This window comes from Aedes aegypti, chromosome 2 (genome assembly GCF_002204515.2).
Source record: "Aedes aegypti strain LVP_AGWG chromosome 2, AaegL5.0 Primary Assembly, whole genome shotgun sequence".
NCBI classification, from domain to species: domain Eukaryota; kingdom Metazoa; phylum Arthropoda; class Insecta; order Diptera; family Culicidae; genus Aedes; species Aedes aegypti.
The window spans coordinates 396,103,564-396,130,976 of NC_035108.1; the positions used below are offsets into that span (position 1 = coordinate 396,103,564).

The 27,413-nt window shown below is 36.3% G+C and overlaps 1 protein-coding gene across 2 annotated transcripts in view; it reads left to right on the forward strand.

The window, feature by feature from the left end:
• The first annotated feature begins 920 nt into the window (after window positions 1-920).
• The window catches only part of LOC5575504, a 49,202-nt gene continuing 22,709 nt past the window's right edge, over window positions 921-27,413 (forward strand). The window contains exon 1 of one of the 2 annotated variants that reach the window (XM_021847033.1): window positions 921-1,702. In XM_021847033.1, coding sequence (XP_021702725.1) covers window positions 1,648-1,702 — 55 coding nt within the window. In that variant the 5' untranslated portion in view covers window positions 921-1,647. The remainder of the gene's footprint in view (window positions 1,703-27,413) is intronic. The other variant, XM_021847034.1, reaches the window with a different exon arrangement.

The following is a 27,413-nucleotide window of genomic DNA, read 5'->3' on the forward strand; positions in this document are numbered from 1 at the left end:
CGAACTCAACAGCGAAATTCAAGTAGGCTAGGATTTTTTCGTTCTTGAAGGACACGAATGTTCCAAATTTTTTAAACCTTCTAAACTTGGTAATGTTTATTATCATTACGACGATATATGTTTTTTTTTTATTCAGATAATCACCTTTTGTTGATTTTGAAGTAATGAAATTCCGTGGAATTTACACATTTAAAGGATATTTTTACTGTATTTCTATGAAAAATACGGTGAAAACTATAAGACCGCAACAAAGCAGCAAAATTTTGATTTTATCGCCAAGGCCATCCGCGAAATTTCAAGAATTTTGCCGTGAATTCCCATTGTCCCTACATAAGAGGAATGTAAGGTCAATGATTTCATGTAAACAAACAAGCAAAACCACAAAAACACGGTTTGCTCGTCCTCAGCATTGTTGAATTCAGTGTTTTATTTCTAATACTAATATGTGAAATAAATTTCGAAACTGTGATTTCTGACGATGATCTCTAACTTTCAATAAATCTTAAAAACGAAGAGATGGCAATTTCAACACACTCGCGATCGTGCTATGAAAATTATATGGTATGATTTGCAAAAAGAAATTAAAAAAAGGTTTTTTTTTCAATTAGGAAACAAAAATTTTGAAAATAAAATTTCTAAATTGGCAACTGTCTTTTAATTTATTTTTACGTTTGAAATATTCATAAGAACAACTGAATAAGCTGGAAACTTATGAATAAATTCTGAAAATTCAAACATATTGTAAACAATATGATCATATTCGAGAATGATACTCTGAACTCAAGCCCTTCTATCCTCCCTCTCTCTACACCCATGCAGTCGACCGGTACATGAAATTACATCCGAAACTTCTCTTTCGGCTTATGTCTCTTCCTTCAACTCATTACTCGAATATCTTCATAAAACCACTGAGATCTCCGCCGAAGCCTTCAGTCCATGATTGACTGATCTGCAGTTCAGAACACACATATCTCCCATCGTAAGATTCGCGATCGCGTATAGGCAAAAGCAAGCGTACAGAAGATTCAACGATCCCACCACATAAAGGGCAAAAAGCGTACCATCAAGAGATCCGGAGAGCAAGAGCGCAAATCCTCTTCGCCCGTGTAATTCTTTTCGCGTTCCCTTCCGTACGTCTAGCCTTCGGTCGTTAATTTCGCGAACCTGAGCGGGAACTTGCGCGCGCGAACTCCAGGCCGAACCCAACTGCAGAACACCGTGAGTGAGTGTGTTCAGACAGATACTTGAACCGACACTTCGGGACGACTAGTTGACTCATTCGTAGCGAGCCTGTGCCGGGTTGTCTTGCAAGCAGCAGCAGCAGCAAACCCGAACTCAACGCCCCGTGTAGATATCTACCTGACAGAAATTGCGAGAGGTGGAGAGATCATTTAAAGGCAGCTGCAATCAGTGTCCGATCAATCATTGAGCCGTGAACGTGACATTGAACGGATCTTGCGATATTCTCCTGCCAGCCAACGACCCCCCGAAGAAGCAGCACTCAAAAGATAATAGCCACGACCCCAGCCGAGCTCCAGCAGGAAGTGAATTTTGTTCAAGTGTGTGCCAGAAGAAATTTCGAAAGCTTTCGGATCACCGCTTTTCACGCCACAGTCAACAGAAGCAAGGAGAGCAGACAGAAAAAAAATGAAGTGCCTAATCTTCGCAGTTTTGGTCATTACTTTGATGGTTGAGAATAGCGGTAAGTGCGAATTATCTCTCACGGTGTGTTTGGAAGCGTTATTGACGAAAAATTGAGCATTAATTCTGCACGATTTATTCGAAAGATATGGTATCCTAGCATCCTCAGCATGTGATCAGTTATAGTGTGTGAAATTATAGTGATTTGAATACTTTGGGCCATTTTGAAGGGATATTATCATGTTTGAACGAAAAAAAAAATCGTGCTGTACTGTAATCATCAGATTAATATTCAACATTCAGAAGATGTGATATCTAAGCAGCTTCCCTGTGGATTTGGAAACAATTCGTTTACGGAATCACAAGTTACAGTGGTTTGTGTTTTTATAGCATATGGTTAATTCTAAGGATAAAATGCACTAGGCCGTCCCTTATTTTTTCGAAAATGCAAAATGTTATAAGTTCGTCATAGTGAAGTGTTCGATTTGGTAAGAAAAAATTAGGTAAAAATTAGAAGTCCTTGCATGGACGCTAACTGATCCCCCAAGGAAGGTATTAGGCGTAGATGACCCTGTGTGCAAATCGAGCTCGCTGCCCTAGGGCACGCAGCATGAGTAAGACTTCAAATTTTCATCTGTTTTTTTACCAATGACGAACTTATTACATTTCGCATTTTCGAAAAAAAAAAACAAAAGTATGGCCTAATATGCATTCATCTCAAAGAAAGTGTCAAATTGCTTGTTATCACGGAAATCGGGAAAATCGTGTGATAACAATTCTGTTAAAACACCAAAAAAGTTCTAATATTATTGAATACAATTTTGGTTTTTACAAAGACGAAAAAAGGTGTTCAAAAGAGATGAGGGAAATTATTTATTTATATATTTGTTAATTTGCAATGTAAGGTTACACCTTTTTCAATTATTGCATTCCGAATTCATTTTGTTACAAAAACACTTAAAACTAAACATAACAGTTTTTGAATTCTGTTCACTTATACGTTGCTATTTTCATATTTCTAATACTAATTCCTTCTGTTGAAAAACTCTCTGCACTCTGTTCGGAACCTATCCAATCGATCAATAGATCTTATTTCTAGAGGTAGTTGGTTCCAAAATACAACGCCACGAACGAAGAAGGTACCACCATAATGAGATGTAGCATACTGCGGTAAAACAAAATTACATGTACGCATGCTACGGAATGGTTGCAGTTTAGTGAAGAGATAATGTGGTGTAGTTGTTTTGATAATCTTAAAGAGTGTTATGCAAGAACGTAGTTTAAAGAAATCATAAAAATTACAACCTAATAATTTGTGCTGTAGTCGTGAAACACTAGAAAATCTTGTTAAACTATAGACCCATCTAACACAGCAGTTCAGGGCAACTCTTAATCTGTCAAGGGCTCGAGCTGAAGCATTATGTAATAGCTCTATACCATACAAAAAATGCGGAAGAATAAGTGATTTAAACAATCTAAGCTTAATTTCAATAGAAACCATATTAGCCGTGAGCTTAAGGTGTTTTAAACCTCCATAGATTTTTCCACATTGAGTATTAATGTGGGAATCCCATTCTAGATCATGTTGAAATATCACCCCTAGGTTTGAAACATGATTTACATAAGAAAGAGTTTCACCTCCTAAGGAAATGACCGGTAGTGACTGGGACTGACGAGCCCTTGAAATATGCATTATTTTAGTTTTAGAAGCATTAATAGGTAGAGTATTGCGACATGACCAATCGTAGATGTTTGATAAATCTTCATTGATAAGGTGAGCCATTTCTGACGAAGAAAGGTTGCAGGAGTGAAAATAAATTTGAACATCGTCAGCGAACATGTGTATAGAACAATATTTCAATACAGACGGTAGATCATTTATAAAAAGGGTAAACAGTAAAGGGCCTAAAACTGATCCTTGCGGGACTCCTGAGACAATTTGAGCTATTTCAGAAAGGTTTGCATCAATTGAAACCTGTTGCGAACGATCCGTTAGATAGGACTGCAGAAGATTCACGGCGGGAGCAGAGAAGTTGAATTGATCCGAAAGTTTGCGAAGCAGTTGATAATGGGAGACTCGGTCAAACGCTTTAGAAAAATCAATTAAAAGCAAAAAAGCGATTCCTTTCCTATCAATTGTACGATGAACATCATCATGGACTTTTAAAAGAGCAGATGTTGTATTGTGCCCCGCACGAAAGCCTGACTGAACATCCGTTAAAAGATTAAAATGATTCAAAAATTCAATTAATGTGCCACCTTTGCCATACAATAATTATCTTTTACTCCAAAGTTTTTCGTCCCATACATGATGTTTTAGCTTTTCAAGACTTGAGAGATGCTTTGAAGTGATGTGATAATTGAATGGAGTTTGTAATCAAAATTTGTTCAAGAATCACCAAAGCACATTCTGTAGAAGTTCTTGGCTCAATGGTCACACAAATTTCTAAAAAAAACCTCGATTTACTCCTGGAAAATTTTTGAACCTATTTTCCACTGATATGGCGTCCAATGTCCTGCAGGAGTCATAAGTTGATTCCCGGTATGCTCTGTTTTCTTATCTCGTAAATTTTCATTTCAAGTTTCTACGAAGACAGCAAAAGAAAAAACTACCTTGATTTGCAGTTTTTTCACTGTGAATCCATTTGTTATGTTTATTAGAAAAATATATAGCTGCTATAATTTGGTAAGTTTAAAATTTATTTTAAAGGTTTGATTTACCGGATCACTTTCCAACCGGTAAAATCAATAATTTTGATTTCAAAAGATGACCGCTGAAGTTTGCTGCTATGATTTGGTAGCAGTTTAATTAAAAGTTAAATGCGTAACTTTCTGAACCGATTCATTTAACTGATTCACTTTTGAACCGGTAAAATTATTGATTTTAATTTCAGTAGATAGACCTTTTCATGTGACAGATCCGTCTATGCATTTGTTTACATCGGTGGAGGACCGGTGCTATCACGGGCCTGTCATTTTCATAGAAGAACTGTCAAGCTGTCAGCTGATTTGAGACGTCATGTGAATAGGCCTATAACACTGTTTATTGTAACGATTCGCTTGTGAACCGGTAAAAAAATCATATTGCAGAAGATAATCGGTAAAGTTCATAGAAATGATTTGAAAGCAGTTTAGTTGTACAACTGTAATGTATAACTTTTAGGTACCGGATGATTCAACCGACTCATTTTTCAACCAGTAAATCGACAATGGCGCCATATAAGGAAAGTTGTGTAGGTTGTGATTCTTCTTCGGTTGGACGTATTTTTAAAATAGTGAATATCGAAGTATAATATTAAAATGTTGTTATTTGATGAACATACCGATTTTCTCTTGTTTTGATAATTATTCTCTGTTCGCTGATAGAAATATCGTTGTACGACTGAAATGAGTGATTTATTGAACCGTTTTATTTCACCGATTCGCTTATAAAACGGTTAGAACAAATATTACATCATACAATCAAACAAATGATGTTTATAATTCTATAGTCAGCTCCCTATAACGCGCTATTATGAATTAATATATAGAGTTAGGAAGAGGAAGAGTATTTCCATTAGAAAGATAGTTATAAGATTCATAAGATTTATTTAGTTGGGCTGTGACGTTGAATATTGTTACATATTTGTTGAAGGGGTCGATAATACTGGTACATTTTTAAACCTTCAAATCAAATATTTCACCATTAAAAAAAATCATGTATAATTATTACTATGTTCTGATGGGATGTAAATTATTGAATCGGTTCATTTCATTACTTTGAAAAAGGTTTTATATGGAATATATGACCCTGTCATATTTTTGAAATGTTTGTATTACTCTTTGTCGTTTATATATTGATTAGAGTTAGAATTCAATAACGTACATTGTTATTTTAGCTTAGCTTAGCTTAGCTTAGACTGACTACACATATCAATGGTTGCTATTCCGTGATTGACCGAAGTCAGTGAAAATGCACAAAGAATCAACTAGAAGTTCAGCTGGGATTGGCCATAATCTTCTTCAGTGTGCATAATTCAGTGCCTCTATTTATACAGGGTCAATAACGGCGCCGGCCACGTCCTTGCAGTCAGGTGGGATTGGGGGAAGGAATGTTAGTATGTAACCTTTGCTATTTGGAGACCGTGTTTGCCTCTGCATCTCCACAAAGGTTACTGGGAGGGATGTTTGTTAATGGGGAGGATCGTTGGGTCAAAGGATTCACTTTGATAAGCGATTAGACCATTACTATAACGTACATTGTTATTTTACTACATTAATTATGAATTTAATTTTATTTGATTCATATTTTTATCCATAAAGTTCATTGTTGTATTATGATGAAATTTTGAATGTACAATGTAATTGATCGAAACGGTACATTTTATTTACTCATCTTCGAATTTTTAAAGGCAGTTATATCGGCCATATAAGAATTGATAATTCTTTAATTGAATAGAAATTGTCAAACTGAAAATCCCTGTAATCAAGCGATTAAATTATAAATCGATTAAAAGACATCACAGTGTCAGATGCACTTTAAGTTCCATTATATTTTTCAACCGGACTATTTTATTTCGATTTATCATAACATAACCAGGAAAAGTTTGAAAATTGTATTTCGATGATGAGATTATTTTGAATCGGTTCAACCAATGGGTTACATGCATGGCCTGATTCGTTACTCACCACATAGTAACGCTCATAGGCCAGTGTCTATGCACGAAAAATCGCTAAAAAGTAACTCGAAAAATATTAGTATGGCGAAATGCATCTAACGAATGATTTCTCAAAATTGGGAACTATTTTCGAAAAAATATTTGGTACCGGTTGTACGTAGTGATAATGAGTATCATGCCTAACAAATATTTTTTCGATTGATGCTTTCATTTACGAGAAATTTCAAGTTATATGCATTCACCCATACTAAACGAAACAAGAATACTTCTGCTGATCAACGGTGGACAAGAGCAAAGCAGGTAATTCATTGTACTGCTGTATAAAGAATCTTTCGTGCTTCTCAGCTTAGTGTTACTTGAGCACTTTTATATTTATTAGTTGATTTCATCCTGAAATATATTGATGGATTGATGGTTGTTCCGAATCTCCCAGAAGGCCAAACTTTTGCCACGCAACATTAGGACATGATAATATTTCGGCCATTATTTATAGAATCTAACAGTATTCGTTTTTCTGCTAAACACAGTTTTTACACTTTGAGATGCTTCCCAAAAACAGTTTCCGGGTACCATACTAAAGACCGCATTGGCCATTTCTGTTTTTTCTCGATATCTTTCGACTATTATTCATCGCTTCTTGCAGTTGCAGTTATATAATTGCAATCCATTGCCATTTCAAATGCATTGACGAAAATTTGTAGAAGATGAGAAAATCGGAATAACAAGTATGTCCAAAAATAATAAACCTCAAATACATTTTGAAGAACATCTGAAAATAATGCAAACCAATGAAAAATAAAATGTCGTTTTGATATCCTGTTATAATTGACAATAAAACAAGGAATTTTTCTGCTTCGAGTCGATTCACGGTGGCCACTCAAGATTGATGTAGCCACTTCAAGCAAAACTCTACTAGATAAGTATAGCTTTCATTTGCAACTAATTTCATGAAAATCAAAAAAAGAATTCAATTTTTAACAAGCAAAACAAAACAGATCCCAAGTAACAATTTCAATGCTCTTTGATCTTAGATGTTATTTATTGAGGTTTTATTAGTGATGCATTAAATCCCAACAGATTTATTGATGGATGTGAAAGTGCTAAACGGTCTTTACAGTAAAAACCACTTTAAATTGCTTTGTAGATACCTATAAGTGCTTCTGTTAAAACTTTTTTGCTAGCTAAATTTGATGATAATAAATTGTATGTTGAAGGAGCTGTATAGTGTCTATTTAAACCTGTACTTAAAACCTCACTTTTTTTGTCTTAGAAAGACATCGATAAAACTCCTAAGACTGCACTAAGTCATGTTAAAGTCTTCTTTAAACTCAAATGTCTGATGCATGTTATGGTCTGCGTGTGGTTATCATTATCACTATGTCGATAATAATAATCATATAAAGAATTATGAACAAATGTAAAGAATCATAAAACACGAAAATAAAACGGCAAGCATTCTGTTCCTAGAATTATCTGATTACCGTGCGTAGCATATTTTTTACAAGCTTGCCTGAACTTCCCGTTCTCGTGGGACATTTATGCTGCACACAACAGCTGAGCTACTCGAAAAATGCTTTCATTTTCAGCCACTTATCACTTACCGTTGTCTGCGTCAGAACAAACGATCAACCACGGGCTTTATCACAACAATTCATGCAAGTAAAAATGTAATTAGATGAACAACGGAACGAATGAACTAAATCAATCTACAACACAAAATCAAATCTTTCGCATTGTTTACCGTTTTGACAGCACTAGCTTTCTTGAGTGCATTAAGTTTAAGCCAAGGCTCCCAAAAAACCTATTTGTCTTACTACAGAAAAAATAATCTGATTTAAGAATATAATAGCTAGAGGAGGATTTTGTGCAAGGATTCTTAAGATCAAAACCTCTCATGAATGATTATATTGTACGGAATAATCACCAATTGATCTTAAACCATCTCAAACAAGACCAGCAAGATTTAACTGGATGGAATCCATGTTTATTGACGCCGTTTCGGGTTCATAATTACAATATGCGTGGGAAATTTCATTTCAAGGTTGAGAAGAGCATGATTTCATTCTAAAAATTTAATGGAATATAATATTAGACAGGCAATTATGATGTTGTAATTATGGCGCGTTGTCGTAAATCATTTTTTTTTTGTCACTCCACCAGTAAATTTTCTTTGGCATGAGTTTCACGCGATTGCAAGAAAATTTACTGCCACGCAAAAATTATTATTTTAATTTATTATTCTGAGTCAGCAGACATCATGATGGTTTCAATATTATAAAAATAAGTTTTGATCGATAAACAACTTGTTGGCCGATGTTTGTTCGATCGTCAGCTCTTAACATCGGTTTTATTAGGTGTTTTAGGATATCGCAAAATATTCAATACCGCTAGTTGAGCTCAACAAGACTATACATTAGCTCTTATGTATGTTTTAACGTACACTACAAGGGTAGATGTATTCATACTATACAAAACTAAGAAGTTTAGAAACGGTTTTAAGGTATAGTTTTAACAACCTCCTGTAGTGTGGGCCTCTTGGGGTTTAACGGAGTTTTATAAAAGTTTTATTAAGGTTGTTAAAACTAATAAGTTCTAAAATGAGTTTTAACGATATGGTGGTAACAACAGCTTGTAGTATGTGAAAAAACTAAAAATGTTACTTGGGATGTCACCTAAAAGCGACACTGGGCGTTGAGGAGTTAAGGGTATTTTTTTTTTTTGTTAATGCTGATTATATGTACTTGTTCGAAAAGGATACATAATTGACCAAAATATGATAAAATAAAAATATAATTAATGATGATAAAGTCATTTTCATTCATTTGCAACATGCGGTTCAGGATTCCATAGTTTTTTCTTGGCTTTCCAGGTCATATTTATTGCTCTTGTTCATATCTTTTAACAAACATGCTTCTATGTTCTCAAATCATATATCTGAATAGTACATCACTTGAATTATACTTTACCTTCATCATTCTGTCGTTTTATAATTTAAACATTGGTTTTGACCTTCAGTTTGGCCACTGAAAGAGTTTAAGCACTGAAAGAGAAGCATGATTAATATATTCTTGAAAATAGTTCCAAAACTTCAAAACACGATGGGTTAGCTTTCGTGCGATGAAATATTGTCAAAATAGCATATCTTTAAAATGCTTCATTTGATTTTTGTTGATAGAATCCTTCAACTCAACATAGCTGTAAAAATAAACTCTAAAATAAATCATATGCAAATAAATAATGTATCTATTAACCACTGTGATTCCGTCAAAGAACATGTCTTCTAATTCACAGAGAACATGCTTAGACATAACATCTCTTGAATGCGAAATTTAGACCATTGAATTTATTTAGAATGATAAATGCAGGATACGAGAAATTTCTTAAACATGATATTATCTTCAAATCACTATTATTGTCATTTGCCCTCAACGAAACATTTTGAAATTCACGGATAGGATGTTAGGATGCAAAATTGATGATCTATTTTTCGTTAATAATGTTTTAAGACACACCGTTTCTCCTCTTCTGCATAAATAATAATGGAAGACGGTAGGTGCCCCTCAAGAGGGGTCTATGCCCAGTTGATTGGGTCTGCCACTGACTGTCCAAAAGTTGTTGCCTCCGTGAGACAATCATGTGCAGCAAGCAAAGGTGAAAGAGAGCTTTACGTGCGCGCGGAGTCTTCCCTTCTATTTTGACTGCAAAAGTGTAATGAAAAAGAAAGAAGCCCCGTCGTAAAAAGTGTATTAAATAGGAACAGTCCGGACGTGTTTGCGAATTAAACACACCAAAAAAAAACACAATACAAGATACCTGTCCTAAGAGACTGTCATGTTCCGTGTCGTCAATTCCGAGCTTCGAGGTCCGGAAAGATTAACGGTTCCGAGCCCGGTGTTTTTGGTTAATAGACTGTCAATATGCTGGATGACGGTGAGACGGAAAACCGATTAGAAAGGGGAACCTAATGTGAACGGTGAATGATTATTGGAATTATGGAGGTGCTAATCGCCCGCCGATGTGTTGAAAGAGATAATTATGTGCGAGATGGTGGAAGAATCTGGCACGAGTCAAAAATGGAGAACAGGATGATGCAGACAGGTGGCATGCAATAATTTGTTTATCGTTCTGTTTGTGGTCCACAGTAATTTTGAGTAATTTTAAAGAGATTGGTTACAGTTGGGATCCATGCTTAGCGTCGCAAACTTGTGCGGAAATTGTAAAATCGATAACGCTAAGATTTATTTCAGAAAGTACATGGTAACTTTAGATGAAGAAATAAGAGCCATAAAAATAAGTAAAAAATGAATATGAAATCGACCTTTACAGATTTTTCTAATTTTAGAGGCAAAACAACTATACAAATTCAATTCTGTAACCAAAAACCTAAATTTAAAGACGACAAGACCACCACTGAATGATGATTGAGTCAAATAAACGAACTTGTTAAAAAGGCCAAAACTAAAATAAAAAATCTGACGAAAGCCCATGCAATTGCAATCTCTCGAAATACAGGCTCAAACCATTCCTATTTTATTGTTAAAAAGTGCAGAAATCACTTCTCCGTTAAATTCCAATATACTCCTTTAATAACCATAATCATTTCGCCGTTCGCATCTGTTCTCAAAGAGGAAGGAGAGCTGAAAACCATAGGACACTCATCATCGCAAAGGAACCGCTCCATTTTTCCCTGCATGCTACATTAATGGTTTCCGGGAAGCCCGCGTCAATGCGCTTCACTATGGTGGCTATGCTCCTCTCCATTCCCATGGTTCAATCGGCGCATAGAATTGCCCCCCACAGATGAGCTACTTTGCGCCGGTATGCAGTAATATACGGTTTATACGAAATGCCCCTAGTCGACACCGTAAAGCTCTAGAGCGGTTCAAAATTCAAAAAAAATCCAATCCACCATATTTCCTTAACCATCCTTACGATAATAATAGTGTACTGTGAAGTTTTCAGCTTTTTCGGTTGTGATTTAAAGGTGGTTTTCTTGAATTTTGAACCGCCCTACTCTACACAGACAGTCAGTGGCAGCGCGCAACCAGCTGGACGGCACGTCGGCCAACCGTCTCTAAATGGTAGATCAATGTACATATCAATCGTGGTTTTATGATTCTCTTGCATGCTAATTGTACCCTCTATCTTTTCCACATAAATGTATATCTCGCACAAAATTCTCTAAATCATCCGATCTAGCAGCAGCGGTCCGATGCACGTTATGAGTGTTAATTAAAATTGCATCCAATCTGTGTCGGGATGTGCGAGTGTTGTAGATAGGCGAAAACATAAAACAATCATTTGCACGGTTTAAACTAACAGAAAGGCTATAAATTAGACGGGCAATTTTGATTTGACGGTCACTAATGCGAACATCGAGTGTTACGTGAGTAGCGGTCAATAAACATTTTCCAATTTAGTCTAAACTAGTAAGATAATAGATACCTAATCATGATAAAAATAAAACTATGATTTCCAGAATATTGTGAACATGATGATATATCTTATTCGTTCAATTTTTTTGATTTCTCCGAGTTGTGCTGATTATCAAGTACAATGAAATACAATGTTTCCTTAAACTATGAATACGATTTATGTTGCGAAGAGTCAAGATTAATTATGATTTTCTGGCGCAGCCAGGATTTCCAACAGAAGGAGGCGAGTGACCTCAAAAATTCATTGACGAATTCTAGGCAAAAACAATTATTGGAAACGAAGCAGTGAGTTGGTTAAATGTGATAGGAGATAATGTCTGAGAAAACTAAGAGTATCTCTCATTTATCGCTCTCTATAACAATCATGATCCGCTGTTTTGTGTCTGATACAACTTTGATTAGATCGGGGAGTAAACAGTGCATGATGAAGAAACCCATCTAAAAAAGCGCCAAACGTGGGGACACTATTGCTATCGGATGTTTGGGCATATCACTACGCTGGTACGCTGGTGTTATTAATCAAGCTTGTTGCAACTTTCGAAACATGTCCGATCATGGACCGATACAGATGGGATGTTTTTCTTCGCTTTCTTTGATCGTACTTCGAAATCAAATGAGAACATATTATGCAAAGCTTGATAATATGTGTATTAAGATTTACTGGTCCATGAACAATTATGAAAAAAAAATAATGATTCCACTACTTTTATTTTTTTAAGAGTCCAACTAATGGCGCCTCAAGGTACTTCTCAACAAATTCCATGAAACATTTCTTTTCTTTCTTCGGAAACATCACTCAGAATACTTAAAGGATTTTTTAGGGATACTACTCACATTTTGTTTATAGAAATTACAACAATCTTCTTTTACGTTTTACTCGTGTTATCTTAAAGTCATCCCTTCAGATATTGCTCCTGCACAGCCTAAAATTGCTGTGAATTTAGGTTCATTTTCATGCACATAATTAGAGCATAAGAATAACGTAAATTTCAACGATCAATCTTTTATTTTTCCCATTTTTTGTGAGTAAACTCAAGTCAAGATGCAGAAGACATTTTTTGTGCGAGACAAAGCAAAGCACAATCTCCACTCTTTCAATTTCTTCGAGTCAGCACAAAAATTTACTCTAGGAAAATTCCAGCAAGGTATGCTTTGAAGATTGATAAGCTTAAAAATGGTCTGCAAAAACTTATAGTTAAGGATCTTGATAAATTTGGTGAAGTCGGAAGCATAACATGGTAATAAATTATGTTCATCGTGCTTAAGAGTTCTGACAGTCACATATTGGCGATATGAATTCAAGTGGAATTTTTGACGCGTGTACAAAACGCAAAGAGCAAAAATGAGACACCTCGATACCACGCAGTCCATTGTACATTACGAGTCAACACTGCCGCAGTGCGCATCGTACCTTCGTGCTGTGCGTACACGAATTCTCTCTGCTCTTGGAAGTTTTCTTAAAAACTACCTAAAGCAATAAAACAGTACTTTTCAGTGCTACAAAAACAGTACTTTTCAGTGCTTAAATTTAAAACGGTACTTTTCAGTGCTACTAAAACAGTACTTTTCAGTACTATTTTTTCTACTATTGATCCCTTTACGATCCTTGTTTGGACCCGTGCCTTCGATTTTTCGTTGGACCCGTTGGCGAAAGCTAGCGGTGGTAATCCTTCTTGGACACCGTCTTGGGAAAAAACCTTTCGAAGGTCACGTCTTCTTTCGTTTATTAATTAAACATGGTATCAACAACTAACAAAAGAAAGGGTGAATCTCTGAATTCACTACTTCCTTCCAAAAAAGTGGGTTTTAAAACTGTCACTACACGTGGCAAGAATGGAAGAAAGGACGCTTCCCCGGAATGCGAAGTTTCTTCCAAGGGTGAAATTAATAATTGTATCGAAATGAGCAATCAGTTCGATGCTCTAGACAAATTTTCCGAACACCAAATCGAAGCAGCCTCTAGCCCAGGCTCTTTGATTCAAGTGAGGAAGCAAAGAGTGCCGCCTATCGTGGTCAGTTGTTCCGAATTTGGGGGATTTAGGCAGGAGATCTTGAACTCCATTAGGGGAATCAAGGTTTCCTTCCAAATCGCAAAGAAAGGAGACTGTCGCGTTTTGCCGGAAACTCTTAAAGATCGTGAGCTTCTTCTCAAACATCTTGAAGAGAAGAAGCACAAATTTTTTACTTATGACGACAAAACTGAACGTTTGTTCAAAGTTGTCTTGAAAGGTCTCTCAAGTGACTATAAATCACCTGAAGAGATCAAAAATGGAATAAATGATATACTTGGATTTTCCCCAGTCCAAGTAATCGTTATGAAAAAGAGAACCCAATCTGGCATTGTTCGGAAAGGGCTTTCTCAAGAATTTTATTTAGTTCACTTTAACAAAAAAGAACTAAATAATATTAAAGCTTTAGAAAAAGCAAAACTTTTGTTTGATGTCCGTGTGACATGGGAACATTTCCAGAAACCTGGAGGAAATTACCAGAACCCCACTCAGTGCCGTCGGTGCCAAAAGTGGGGTCATGGTACAAAAAATTGTCGCATGGATGCTAAATGCATGATTTGCGGAGGTTCTTCTCACGCCAAAGACGTCTGTCCAGTGAAGGAAGATACCACCAAATTCATATGCTGTAATTGCGGGGCTAACCATAAGTCCAATTTTTGGAATTGTCCTTCACGCAAAAGGGTCATTGAGGCTCGTGCCAGGCAGATGAAAGATAATATCCGTTACGATAACGGTCGTTTCCGGAATTTTCCTGGTAGAGTATCGAACAATGCTCATTTTTCAGTTAACGATCGCTTGATCATGAATCATACCCATCAGGAAGATCATAATCATGCTCATTCACAAACAAATTTTAATCCGTCGGGTAGCCGTTCGAATCTTTCTATTTCAAATGTATCTACCCACGGTAAATCCTTTGCCGATATCGTAGCAGGAAATTCGAACTCCTCCCCTGTTCGATCCATGGGTACCCATTCTACTTGTTTCAAATCAAATGGAAAAAACCCTACCGCCACAGGTAATTCCGCTTCTTCGTCTACCGGAAATTCCAATGGGAAATCACATGACATGTCTGCCTCTGATTTTAATTTTCTAACTGAACAATTGAATCTAATGATTGATGCAATGTTCAAAGCCACCACTATGACTGAAGCTGTCCAAGTAGGTGTAAAATTTACAAATCAAATTGTTATTGGATTACGTTTTTCTAATGGATCCAAATAATAATTTAAATATTTTAAATTGGAATGCTCGTTCTCTGAATGGTAAAGAGGACGAGCTGTTTAATTTTCTTACAGCTAATAACGTGCATATAGCAGTTATTACCGAAACGTATTTAAAACCTGGATCTAAACTCAAAAGAGATCCTAACTTTTTTGTTTATCGTAATGATCGACTTGATGGGGCATGTGGGGGAGTTGCAATCATCATTCATAGGCGTATAAAACATCAACTGTTTTCATCATTTGAAACTAAAGTTTTTGAAACTTTAGGTGTTTCTGTTGAAACACAGTTTGGTAAATATGCTTTCATAGCTGCCTATTTGCCTTTCCAATGCTCTGGGCAGCAAGTTAATTTGCTCCAAACTGACTTGCGTTAATTGACTCGCAATAAGTCAAAATTTTTTGTCATTGGTGACTTTAATGCCAAACATCGGTCATGGAATAATTCTCAAAGTAATTCCAACGGCAAAATTTTATTTGATGAGTGCTCTTCAGGATATTTCTCAATTCAATACCCTGATAGCCCCACATGTTTTTCCTCTTCTAGAAATCCATCTACGATTGATTTGGTCTTAACCGACTCTAGTCATCTTTGTAGCCAACTGATTACTCATGCTGATTTTGATTCTGATCATGTCCCTGTTACATTTCAAATATCCCAAGAAGCGATTCTCAATCCTATCAGCTCCACTTTCAATTATTTACGAGCCGACTGGAATATATATAAAACGTATGTTGACTCCAATCTTGATGTTAACATTTCTTTAGAAACTAAACTTGATATTGACAATGCTCTTGAAACCTTAACAAATTCCATTGTTGAAGCCCGGAGCATTGCAATTCCAAAATGTGAAGTAAAATTTGAATCCGTGATTATAGACGATGATCTTAAACTCTTGATCCGTCTTAAAAACGTGAGGAGAAGGCAATTTCAACGCACTCGCGATCCTGCTATGAAAATTATATGGCAGGATTTGCAGAAAGAAATCAAGAAACGTTTTGCTCAATTAAGAAACAAAAATTTTGAAAATAAAATTTCTCAATTGGACCCTGGCTCTAAGCCCTTTTGGAAATTATCGAAAATCTTGAAAAAACCTCAGAAGCCAATACCGGCATTGAAAGAGGAAAACAAATTATTACTAACTAATTGCGAAAAAGCTCAAAAACTTGCTATGCAGTTTGAAAGTGCGCACAATTTTAATTTAGGACTTACTAGTCCAATTGAAAATGAAGTTACTCAGGAGTTCGAAAATATTCTCAGTCAAGAGAACGTTTTCGAAAATGCCTGGGAGACTGATTTGGAAGAGGTGAGAACTATTATTAAAAAATTCAAAAATATGAAAGCTCCTGGCGATGATGGAATTTTCTACATCCTCATCAAGAAACTTCCAGAAAGTAGCTTATCATTTTTAGTTGATATATTTAACAAATGTTTTCAATTAGCATATTTTCCTGACAAATGGAAAAATGCTAAGGTTGTTCCAATTTTAAAACCAGACAAAAATCCTGCAGAAGCTTCTAGCTATCGTCCAATCAGTTTGCTTTCCTCCATCAGTAAACTTTTTGAAAAGGTTATTTTGAACAGATTGATGGCCCACATCAACGAAAATTCAATTTTTGCCAATGAACAGTTCGGATTCCGCCATGGACATTCGACCACTCATCAACTTTTACGTGTAACAAATTTGATCCGTTCCAACAAATCTGAAGGCTATTCTACTGGTCTTGCTCTTCTAGACATATAAAAAGCATTCGACAGTGTTTGGCATGAAGGTTTGATTGTAAAATTAAAAAACTTTAATTTTCCAACATACATTGTTAGAATAATTCAAAGTTATCTGTCAAATCGTACACTTCAGGTTAATTATCAGAACTCCAGATCTGAAAGACTTCCTGTAAGAGCTGGTGTTCCTCAAGGCAGCATTTTGGGACCAATATTATACAATATTTTCACATCTGACTTACCTGAGTTACCTCAGGGATGTCAAAAATCTTTGTTTGCGGATGACACAGGCCTCTCCGCCAAAGGACGAAGCCTGCGTGTCATCTGTAGTCGATTGCAAAAAAGTTTGGATATTTTTTCTTCATACTTGCAAAAATGGAAGATTTCTCCTAATGCTTCCAAAACTCAACTTATAATATTCCCACATAAACCAAAAGCTCTTTATTTGAAACCTTCAAGTAGACATGTTGTCACGATGAGAGGGGTTCCAATAAATTGGTCAGATGAAGTTAAGTATCTAGGGCTCATGCTAGATAAGAATTTAACTTTCAAAAATCACATTGAGGGCATTCAAGCCAAATGTAATAAATATGTAAAATGTCTCTATCCCCTTATTAATAGAAAATCAAAACTTTGTCTTAAGAACAAGCTTTTGATATTCAAACAAATTTTCAGGCCAGCCATGTTATATGCTGTACCAATATGGACTAGCTGTTGTAATACCAGGAAGAAAGCTCTGCAGAGAATTCAAAATAAAATTTTGAAAATGATTCTGAGACTTCCTCCCTGGTATAGTACCAATGAGTTACATAGAATATCCAATGTTGATACATTGGAACAAATGTCAAATACAATCATTAATAATTTCAGGCAAAAATCGTTACAATCTTCTATTGCCACGATTAATGCGTTATATGTTTAGGTTGAGTTAGGTTAAGTATATTAAAAACTTTTTTTTCTCTTATAAGCAGGTGAAATCAACTCACCTGTAAAAAAAAAAAAAAACTGAACTGCTATGGCAAATGAAATGTAATATGTTGTTAACAAATTGTTAATTAAATCTTAAATTTGTTTTACCAAATTAGGATGATAGTGTTGTCAAATAACACAGAACACCTAGATATAAGAAATGAATGTAATGTTTAAAATGATACTAAAAAAAAAAAACAAAAAAAAAAAAAAAAGTCAACACTGCCGCGGTTCAGTGCACAAAAATTATTCTTACACGTCTCTTTCGTATTTAAGGTGCAGCGCGTATTTCACAGCAGCGCGTATAGCACCGAAAGAGATTTGAGTCGCATCCCTGATTCTATCCATTGGGGTATTTCTTTGAAGATTATTAATCATACGTATCCAACGATTTCTTCAGATGTTCAGAGATATCTAGAAGAAATCTCTAAAAATTGTTTCCCTCCAAAAATGTAATCGGAAGATTTTTTGCGACTTTTTTTAGAACGAACGCCAAAAACTGATTACAGAATCTAAGGTCTTCTTTCAGAGTACCAAAATTCCTACAAGAAAGCTTAAACATTAACCCTCAAAACCCCGAGACAGACCTTTTATTTTCAATCGACTGGTTCTCAGAAACAAATAAGTTTAACGAAATGCGGTTTTCACTATGATCGATGGGATGAGTTAGACTTCCTGCGAGTGGGGTTTTCAAACCGGAAGTTCAGGTCTGAACATGTTTTTCAACCGGAAATAAGTGTTCCCTAGTCATATATTTTACAACTTTCACAACGAAACCAATGTCAAACGATAGGTTTTAGCCCTTTTCAGACATTATGTAACGGACCAAGGCAAGAATACACCATTTGGTTTATTTTCTTGAATGGGACGAAAGCCGGAACCTGGTTCCGCAAGTACTTTACGGGTTGGTGCCGCGGTCAAGAAACTCAAGTAAATTTGACCCAATGCGACAATGCGGCTACTTGAACGTCATGAAATCATCTCAGAAAACCGATGCACGACATCAACTCTCAATATTGTCAATTTTACCTTATGACCAAGGCTGGGTTGTAGGGTCACTTCTGGTGAACCGGGGGACAAACATGGATGAACTCAAAACTAAGCATGCGACTGCTCAAACTTCATGAAAGAACCTCAGCATTGCTGTGAGACCATGCTTCTTGCCTGTACGGATACTTTGGCCCGATGATCAGACAATGACCTGATTTTGAGGTCACTTCCGGTGAATCAGGAACAAACATATAAAATTCAAAAAAAAATTGGCATGGTTATTATCTGGTTATATGGCCAAAGTATCAATACATCTAAAAGGAATGTTCATACAGCAACGCTGAGGTTGTTTTATGAAGTTTGAGTAGTTGTATTTCTAGTTTCACCTATTATTCTATTCATGTTTGTTCCCTGAATCACTGGAAGTAACCTCAGAAACCGGCATTGTCTGTTCATCAGGCCGAAGTGTCCATACAGGCAAGAAGCATGTTCTTACAGCTACGCTTGGGTTATTTCATGAAGTCTGAGCGGTCGAATGTCTAGTTTTACCTGTCATTCATGTTTATCTTCAGATTCACCGGAAGTGACCTCAGAATCCGGATAACGTTCTACAATCTGGTCGTAGTGTCCATACAGGCAAGAAGCATGTTCTCACAGCAACGCTGAGGCTATTTCATGAAGTTTGAGCAGTCGCATGCCTAGTTTTGAGCTTCATCCATATGTGTCTCCTGGTTCACCGGAAGTTACCCTACAACCCAGCCTTGGCCATATGGTAAAATTGACAATATTGAGAGTTAATGTCTTGAATTGGCTTTCTGAGATGATTTCATGACGCATATGTTGCTTCGGGTTAAATTTACATGTGTTCCTTGGCCTCGGCTCCTACCCGAAAAATACTTCCGGAACCTTGTTCCGGCTTTCGACCCATGCAAGTAAATCAACCAAATGGTGTATTCTTGCCTTGTACCGTTATAAAATGTCTAAAAAGGCAAAAACTTATCGTTAAGCATTGGTTTCGTGGTTGAAGTTGTAAAATATGTGACTAGGGAACACTCATTTCCGGTTGAAAAACATGTCCAGACTTGAACTTCCGGTTTGAAAAGCCCACTCGCAGGAAGTCTAACTCACCCCATCGATCATAGCGAAAACAGCATTTCGTTAAACTTATTTGTTTCTGAGCACCAGTCGATTGAAAATAAAAAGTCTGTCCCGGGGCTTTGAGGGTTAAACTTAAGCATTAAACTTCTTCAATACTTCTCCAAAATAGCAACAATAATTACCTCAGAATGGAATTCTTTTACGCAATCTGACTTATACAGATATTTCGTAAGGAATTTTAGGTATCAATAAAAAAGCAATAAAGGATTATTGGATGAAATCCTGAAAAGAATCCCTAAAGGCTCCTTAGGGGTCGTCCATAAACCACGTGGTCATTTATGGGGGGAGGAGGGGTCTGGCCAATGACCACGGTTCATACAAATTTTAATGTTTTATATGGACAAATGACCACAAGGAGGAGGGTGGAGTTTGGAATCCCAAAAATAAGACTACGTGGTTTATAGACAGACCTTTGGAAGAATTACTCTATTGATATGTATAGAAATCACATAACTGATTCCGGTAGAAGCCTATGCAACATAGTTTAGATAAAGTTTGGTAGAATTCCAGGATTATTTAACAAAATTGCCGAAATATTTGCTGGGAAAATTTGAAGTTTCAAAATACTTCTCAAGAGTATTTGAATGAGATTTTTTCAGATTAATCTATTGGAAAAATCTCCAGTGGAATCCCAAAGAGCAGCCTATGAAAATTCTTGCGGTAATCAATGTAGAATATTTATATGTAATGCCGAAAGTAATTTCGAGTTTAATCCTAGAAGAAATGCTTCTGAAAAAAATCCAATTATATGAGGTATATTGCAAACTTCATGGAGGTAACCCAGAAAGCATTCCGGGAGAAATTCCTAGGAAAGCATCTAAAAACAACTCTAAGGTAGTTACTGGAAGAACCTGTGAAGTTATTTATAGTGAATTTCTAAAATAGTTGCTAGAAAAATCTCTGAAAGAATTTCTTAATAATCTCTACCATAGTCTTATCCTTGAAAATCTTAGCAATACTGTAAGAATTCCAGAACAAAATTTTGAAGGATTTTCTGGATGAATCTTTAATGGAGTAGACGGGTTTTCAAAGGTATCAAAACACAGATTTTTTCTCGCTGGTTGCATTTCATTAAAAATTTCCACATTTTAATTTAAGAGAGTGGATCCTAGACGGAACTTATAAAGAATGTGTAATGTTATTCATGGCAAAATTTCAAGAAAACTATTGGAAGTAATTTTTACAACAATATGAGTCGAAATATGAGTAGTTTTTGAAAGATATGACGATCAAACGTGACAGTTTAGAAGAAAAACAAAATTGACCTGTCAAAGAGGACCGATAATGAACCGAAAAAAATACCCAAAATCAAAACTCGTCCAATTGTGTTATTCAGCTCTCATTTGTACTAATTAGTTGGGTAGATATAATGAAAAAGGAAGGTAAGCTCATTTCATCCAATTCGACTCAGTAATTCACCGGCATAACTTTAAACCGGTGGACAATCTCAAAAACTTTGAATGATCCTAAAATGAAGGAAACCCTTCAAAAACTGCCGTAATAGCGGCATTTTGAACTTTACCATTTGCTGGACTGATATTGTTTGAAGAAAGTCCTTTAAAAAATGAACAAGCATTGTAATTTCTCAACGAACTCAAAAATATTAAAAAAAAAACTCTTGAAGGATATAATGAAAAATTCCCAAAGACTCTATGCTAGACGAACACTTTAAAGAACCTCTATAAACTTCATCGAGTTAAAAAAAAGTGTGTATGTTTTTTTTTTAAGATCCATCAGGATTCCATACATTTAATTTTGGAGTAGTCTTGAGAAAAGTTCTATGAAGAATCCATGGCCCACCTAGAGAAATTCCAGGAACGAATGACTAACGTGATGATTAGGAAATTATTTTACATATTTTCAGGAAAAATAAATTAAGGACAACACAGTAGAATCCCAGGAAGAATCTTTGAGTAGGGATTAAGATCTTGGATACATTTATTTTCATATAACGTGTTAATCTGTTAACGATATCCTTGAAAGAAATCTTTTGAGATACATCACACACTTTTGGCAGATTCATCGCTTATTCCATAGTTTTTATCAACAAACAAACTTATAATAATAACTCTTTATACTTTTTTACGCAATTTTTTTATATAAATGAGCGCAGAAGACAATTGTTGAAAAATCGAAACGCAAAATCAATTCCATCGGCCACGAAAGGGGAAGTAACCTAAAAATAAGCCTTTTCCATTCAAATGTTCCGAATATGAGACAAATTCCACAATTTGAGAAGAAACTAAAAACCAGTTGAACAATCTCTAACACACAACGCACGTGGCCGAATCGCTAAAACTATTCCTCCAGTTTGCTTTGCACCAACGCCCAAAAACGTTCATTAAAATCGAAATCTACACTCAACTCACCAGCACTCAATGAAGGTATGCACGAATCCAACAACTTGCGAGTTTTGGCGCAAAGTGCCCGAGACAGTTGTTTTCGGCTTTCATTCCCAGAAAAAGAAGAAGAGAAATAAAAAACCATCGAGCCTACACCCAAATTGCGAAGCGCCAGAAAACATGTTGGATACAAATTTTGGCCAATACGAATGCTTACGCTTCAGTTTCTGTTAAGTACCCGAACAGAAAGGAATAATACAATTATAACAACTAGAGATATTATTTTAAAATATGTTTTATGAAGAATGTGTTATAAATTACAGCCGGTTAGGTGTTAAAATATCAAAAATTGTATATCAGATTCGTGAAATGAAATCACAATCTGAACAGGCCTTATACAGTTATATCTAAATTATAGTAAAATTTTAAAATGTTTTCAAATCCATGTTCACCAAATTTTTCAATATGCCAAACGTTAGTATACATAACATTTATTTAAGTTAAAAATTAGTTTTTCTGTTATGCATTTCTAATCGGGCAGTTGCATATGTGGTCGGGCTAAAGTTTTGCGTTGCTTCTGTTCCTTCTTGGGCTACCAGTAGATACTCCGCATGCCGGCATTCGTGGCACTCGGATAGAAAGATACAAATTCGTTAGCTTGCTCTAGACGTTTTGTTTTCGGACTAGGTATGTCTACTAAATCAAGCCACCACAAAAAATGGGAACTAAACCAGACAAGCAACCACCGGAAGAAAAGAGATCTTGCGGTTAATTGCAATTTCGTACGCACTCAGCTTACGAAGCAGAAAAGGGGAATAGCTCCGTACGACATCACTTTATCGCGGTGTAACTGCAAGTGGAATGTAAAAGTGCGAAAGTTTGTTTCCCTCTTTGTTCGATCAAAAGTTGTTCCTTGGGACATCACCCGTACCTAGCTAGCTACAAGAAGAAAAAGAAGTCAGAACCACAGAAACTCCCGGTGTGTTGCTTGATAACAACCTGGTCACTGCATAACTAACATCCTGTGTTCTGTAGCACGTGTAATTAACCGGTAATCTAATTATCCGGTTCTTGATAATGAAAACGAAAACATGTCATTAGCCAGGAACCAGTTTGTCCGGAGGGAAAGGGGTATAATGAGCCACCACTATGGCCCCGGGAATGAAGAATGGCACGATCGAGAACCGATAATGAAGAGGTTTACAGCAGAAGCCATTTGCTTCATCACCATCTTGGGCAAAATAGTGGTGTAATGGTTGAGCTATACATGTTGACACATGTTTCTCCTGTTTTGCATTAAAAGTTATCATTTTTAGTTTAACTGCCGTATTAGAATAAGACGTTTTTATTGACATTAAATTAATACTGCTTGGAGAATAAATAACAGTTAGTTTTCCTCATGAAACTTCTTAATAATTACAAAATTTAATGTAATTTTATTTCATACAAAATAATTATTATTTTTCTATTGTTATTACTATTATTGACCATTCTACTGTTCAACTTTGATAAACTTAGAAAGCCTATCCATATGATTCCATGAATACGGGATCCATAGAGCCTGAATGACCTGAATAGCTGGACGACCATATGAGGTCGAGAGTTCGAAACTCGTCGATCGAGGATCTTTTCGGATTGGAAGTTTTCTCAACTTGCCAGAACATAGAGTATCTTGATTCTTGCCAGACGACTCTCAATCAATAACAATGTACAATGTACATTGTACATAAGTGCACATTTGAACTATAAGCTGAAAGTATCGCAAGATAGTCGACAAAGAGCATGGTTGCACGAACGAAAACCATTATTTCTAAATAAGTGCGTGGATCTCACAAAACTATCTTGATGACCGTGGTTAAGTAACCATTGCGCTATGCTTGAAAAAGACGAGTAAATCTAAAAATTATAAAATAACCTAACTGACTGGTATGAGAACCTAACTTGTAATTGTACAGAGAAAAAACATCGAGTGTGTTCTTTCTTCCTGGAATCGAAATCCAACAGGATACTAATCAGCAGTGTTATATCCAAAACATCTTATATTTAAAAATAAAAGCATTTCAATACTATCTGCGAAAAAGAAACGATGGATATCCAAACGTCCCTGACATATTTGAACTACCCAGAAGAATAATTCCAATATCCTAGACCTATTTATCCAATTGTCATTAAAACGGTAAAACAACAAACGATCTGACCATAACCGCAACAATCAATCAAAACCGGTTCGGCAGGCTAATATAATCTGAAGGGCGTTTTTCTCGCTGCACGTTTATAAATCGCTATCTATGTAAGCATGCAGTGTTTTCCCAGGCTCAATCTCCCTCTTCGGCAGTGACTTGCAAGGTTGACAATCTCGAAATGCGCCTTAAATAATGCCAGTATCAGTCATTAGTGCAGTTCTGTGGGTGATATGACTAAGTGCACGCGTGGACCTGCCCCAGAAGCGAAGGCGGAAACAATTAAACTTATTCAAATTCGATTCAACCCGATGAATAAGTTCGAAAACATTCCCTGGAGCCCTGGTCCCGCAGCCAGCTCTGTCCCCCTAACGCCACACCAGTATCTACATATGTTTACTTTTATTACACGAAATCGGTTGCTAGCTAGCTGTTCGATTGCGAATCATATCCATACACGACGAATGCAAATTTTTCCAGTTCGATTGACCGCCAACCCGCCCTGGAACAGGTATCCGCATTTGTGTATGCGGAGGTAAGCACGAGCAATCTGTCATAAACGGGCAAACATTGGGCGATGGAGGCGCGCAATTTTAACGAGAGGTGAAATTCAATTGGTATTCCGCTAACGTCGTGTGTGCACCTTACTCCACATCGAGAAACAGTATAGAATGGTACAAAGCTTGCGCAGTGTTTTAAATCAGTGATAAAGCGATCGAAAAAGAATTGGTTCATAACCATTGTTTACGATATTTTGTGTTTTGAAAGAAGTTTCTCAATATAAGAAGACGCTTCGCTTAGTATTATGAATTGTAATTCAATATTTTATGAAAAGCTACAATTTCGAAGATAATGATATTAAACTTCCTAAATTCGATAATTATAATTATGTGATAATTTAAAAAAGGCCCATTTGAGGGTTTTGTAAAACTGTTCAAAAACAATCAAGTAGGAAAGTGTGTTAAAAATGTGCTGTTTTGAGTGTATTTTGTTAAAATAATGAAAAGTTTAACAACTAAAATATGTAGTTCTGTATTTCAATCCTCAATTCGATAGTCCCTTAACTCACCGAAGACTAAGCCTCAAAATCAGTTGAAATGCTAAATTCAATCCATTATATCCCGGCTATCCTAACCCAGTTCCCTAAGTTCCCATTTTAGCACCTACAAAAATGTTTGGGCTTTTGGATTCAAGCGATTTTTTTTCTTTACAGCTATTGTTTGATTTGCAGTACAAAAACACCGGAGCAAATCCTAAATAATTTTCTAATCGGCAGTGCTTTGTAGTTACCTTTTAATTTATCGCGATGACCTAAAGATTTTATGGCGATATGAAGATCGTATATATAGAAGCATACAATTGAGGTTTTGATTGTTAGCCTTTCTAAGCACTACAATATACTCACAAAACTGCTGCGTAGAGCACAGAAAAAATACTTCTTCAATTATATACTGCTTCGCGTTAAAAAAAATGGGTTAACCAACATTAGTAGTTTGATTTTTGACCAACTTCGCCGCGTTGCAGGTCGATTCTCAATAAATCGCATAATGCACACGGGGGAGGGCATAGATGCGACTACAGCGAAGTGACTCGCGCCGCGGCGAAGTTGGTCAAAAATCGAACTTCGCACGTTGGTTCATCCATTTTTAGTCGCGAGGCAGTATAACTTGAAATTTATCGCAATGACCTATACATTTTATGATTTTAAGGTGAAAATGAATCGAAGCCAATCTTCAAATTTTCAAGAGCACGGATCTGGAGAACCAAACATCCGTTTAAGCTGAAAAAGTAATCGATTGGTCACTCGCTTATTTAATTGTTTTTTTTTTTATATTTATTATTGAGACATTTAGCTCTAGGCTAGTTCATCTCATTGCATTGACTTGATTTATTTTTTTTTTTAATTTATATCACTCAAAAAAAAATAAGAGAAACATTCGCAAAAAGCATCTTTAACACACTTGTTCATCTTGTGAAAATGTACATCTTTGCTCAAGTTACTATCAAGCTTTAGTAGCTTGAGCAAAGATGTACATTTCCACAAGACGAACTAGCATGCTGAAGACACTTCTGCGTAGGTCTCTCATATTCCGAGATAACTTAGGGGTGGTCCATTGATTACGTAAGACGTAAGGTGATTTTTCAAACCTTCCTCCCCACATGGTAAGATTTTTTGTATGAAAATTGAAAATAATTTGTATGACGCGTAAGAAATCTTAAAAACCCCCTCCCCCCCTAACCCCTTACGTAATTAATGAATGGCCCCTTACTTGACACTTGATGGGCAACAACTCCTTGCTGATGCGTTGAATCTAAGCCGAATGAAGAAGCCTTCTCCATTGGACCCGGTCCTAGGCCAATCGCTTCCAGTCACCCTGAACGTTAGGCAACCTTAAATCTCAACTGCAAAAAGCCATCTGGTGCGTGGACTGCCACGGAAGCGACGGCCTCTCCCTGGTTCTCTGCTGAATGTAAGTTTCGTTAGACGTTCCTCCGACATGCGTGCAACATACCCAGCCCATAGCAGCCAGCCGTGTTTCATACCCTTAAGAATATCCTTTCCTCTATAAACTTGGTAAAGCTCGTGGTTCATACGACGCCGCCAGATGCTATTGTCAAATTTACCGCCGAATATTGTTCGCAGCACATTACGTTTAAAGATCCCAAAAGCCGTAAAAAAAGACCGTACAGAGCTACCGGAAGAATTAGTGTCTTGTACAACGCGAGTTTGATCTTCGTCTGTAAGCTGGTTACGAAGTCCGTAAAAAGCCCTACACGCTGCTGAAATACGCCTCGCGGGTAACATATTCATCGCAGGTCACTAGAGTTCCAAGGTACGCAAATTCTAGGGCTTACGATGTCTACCAGCGATCATGTACTTTGTCTTTGTGGCAATCATAATGAGCCCAATTCATGAGCTTCAATCCATCTAAGGTTACGAATAATGTTGAATGCTCATGCGAACCTCGTATACTTGATTTCGATCCTTCCAAAGTTGAAGCAATCAGTCTAATCAGCTTCGCCGGAAAACCATGTTCCATCATTATTTTGCACAACTCGATTCTTCTCACTGAATCGTATGCCG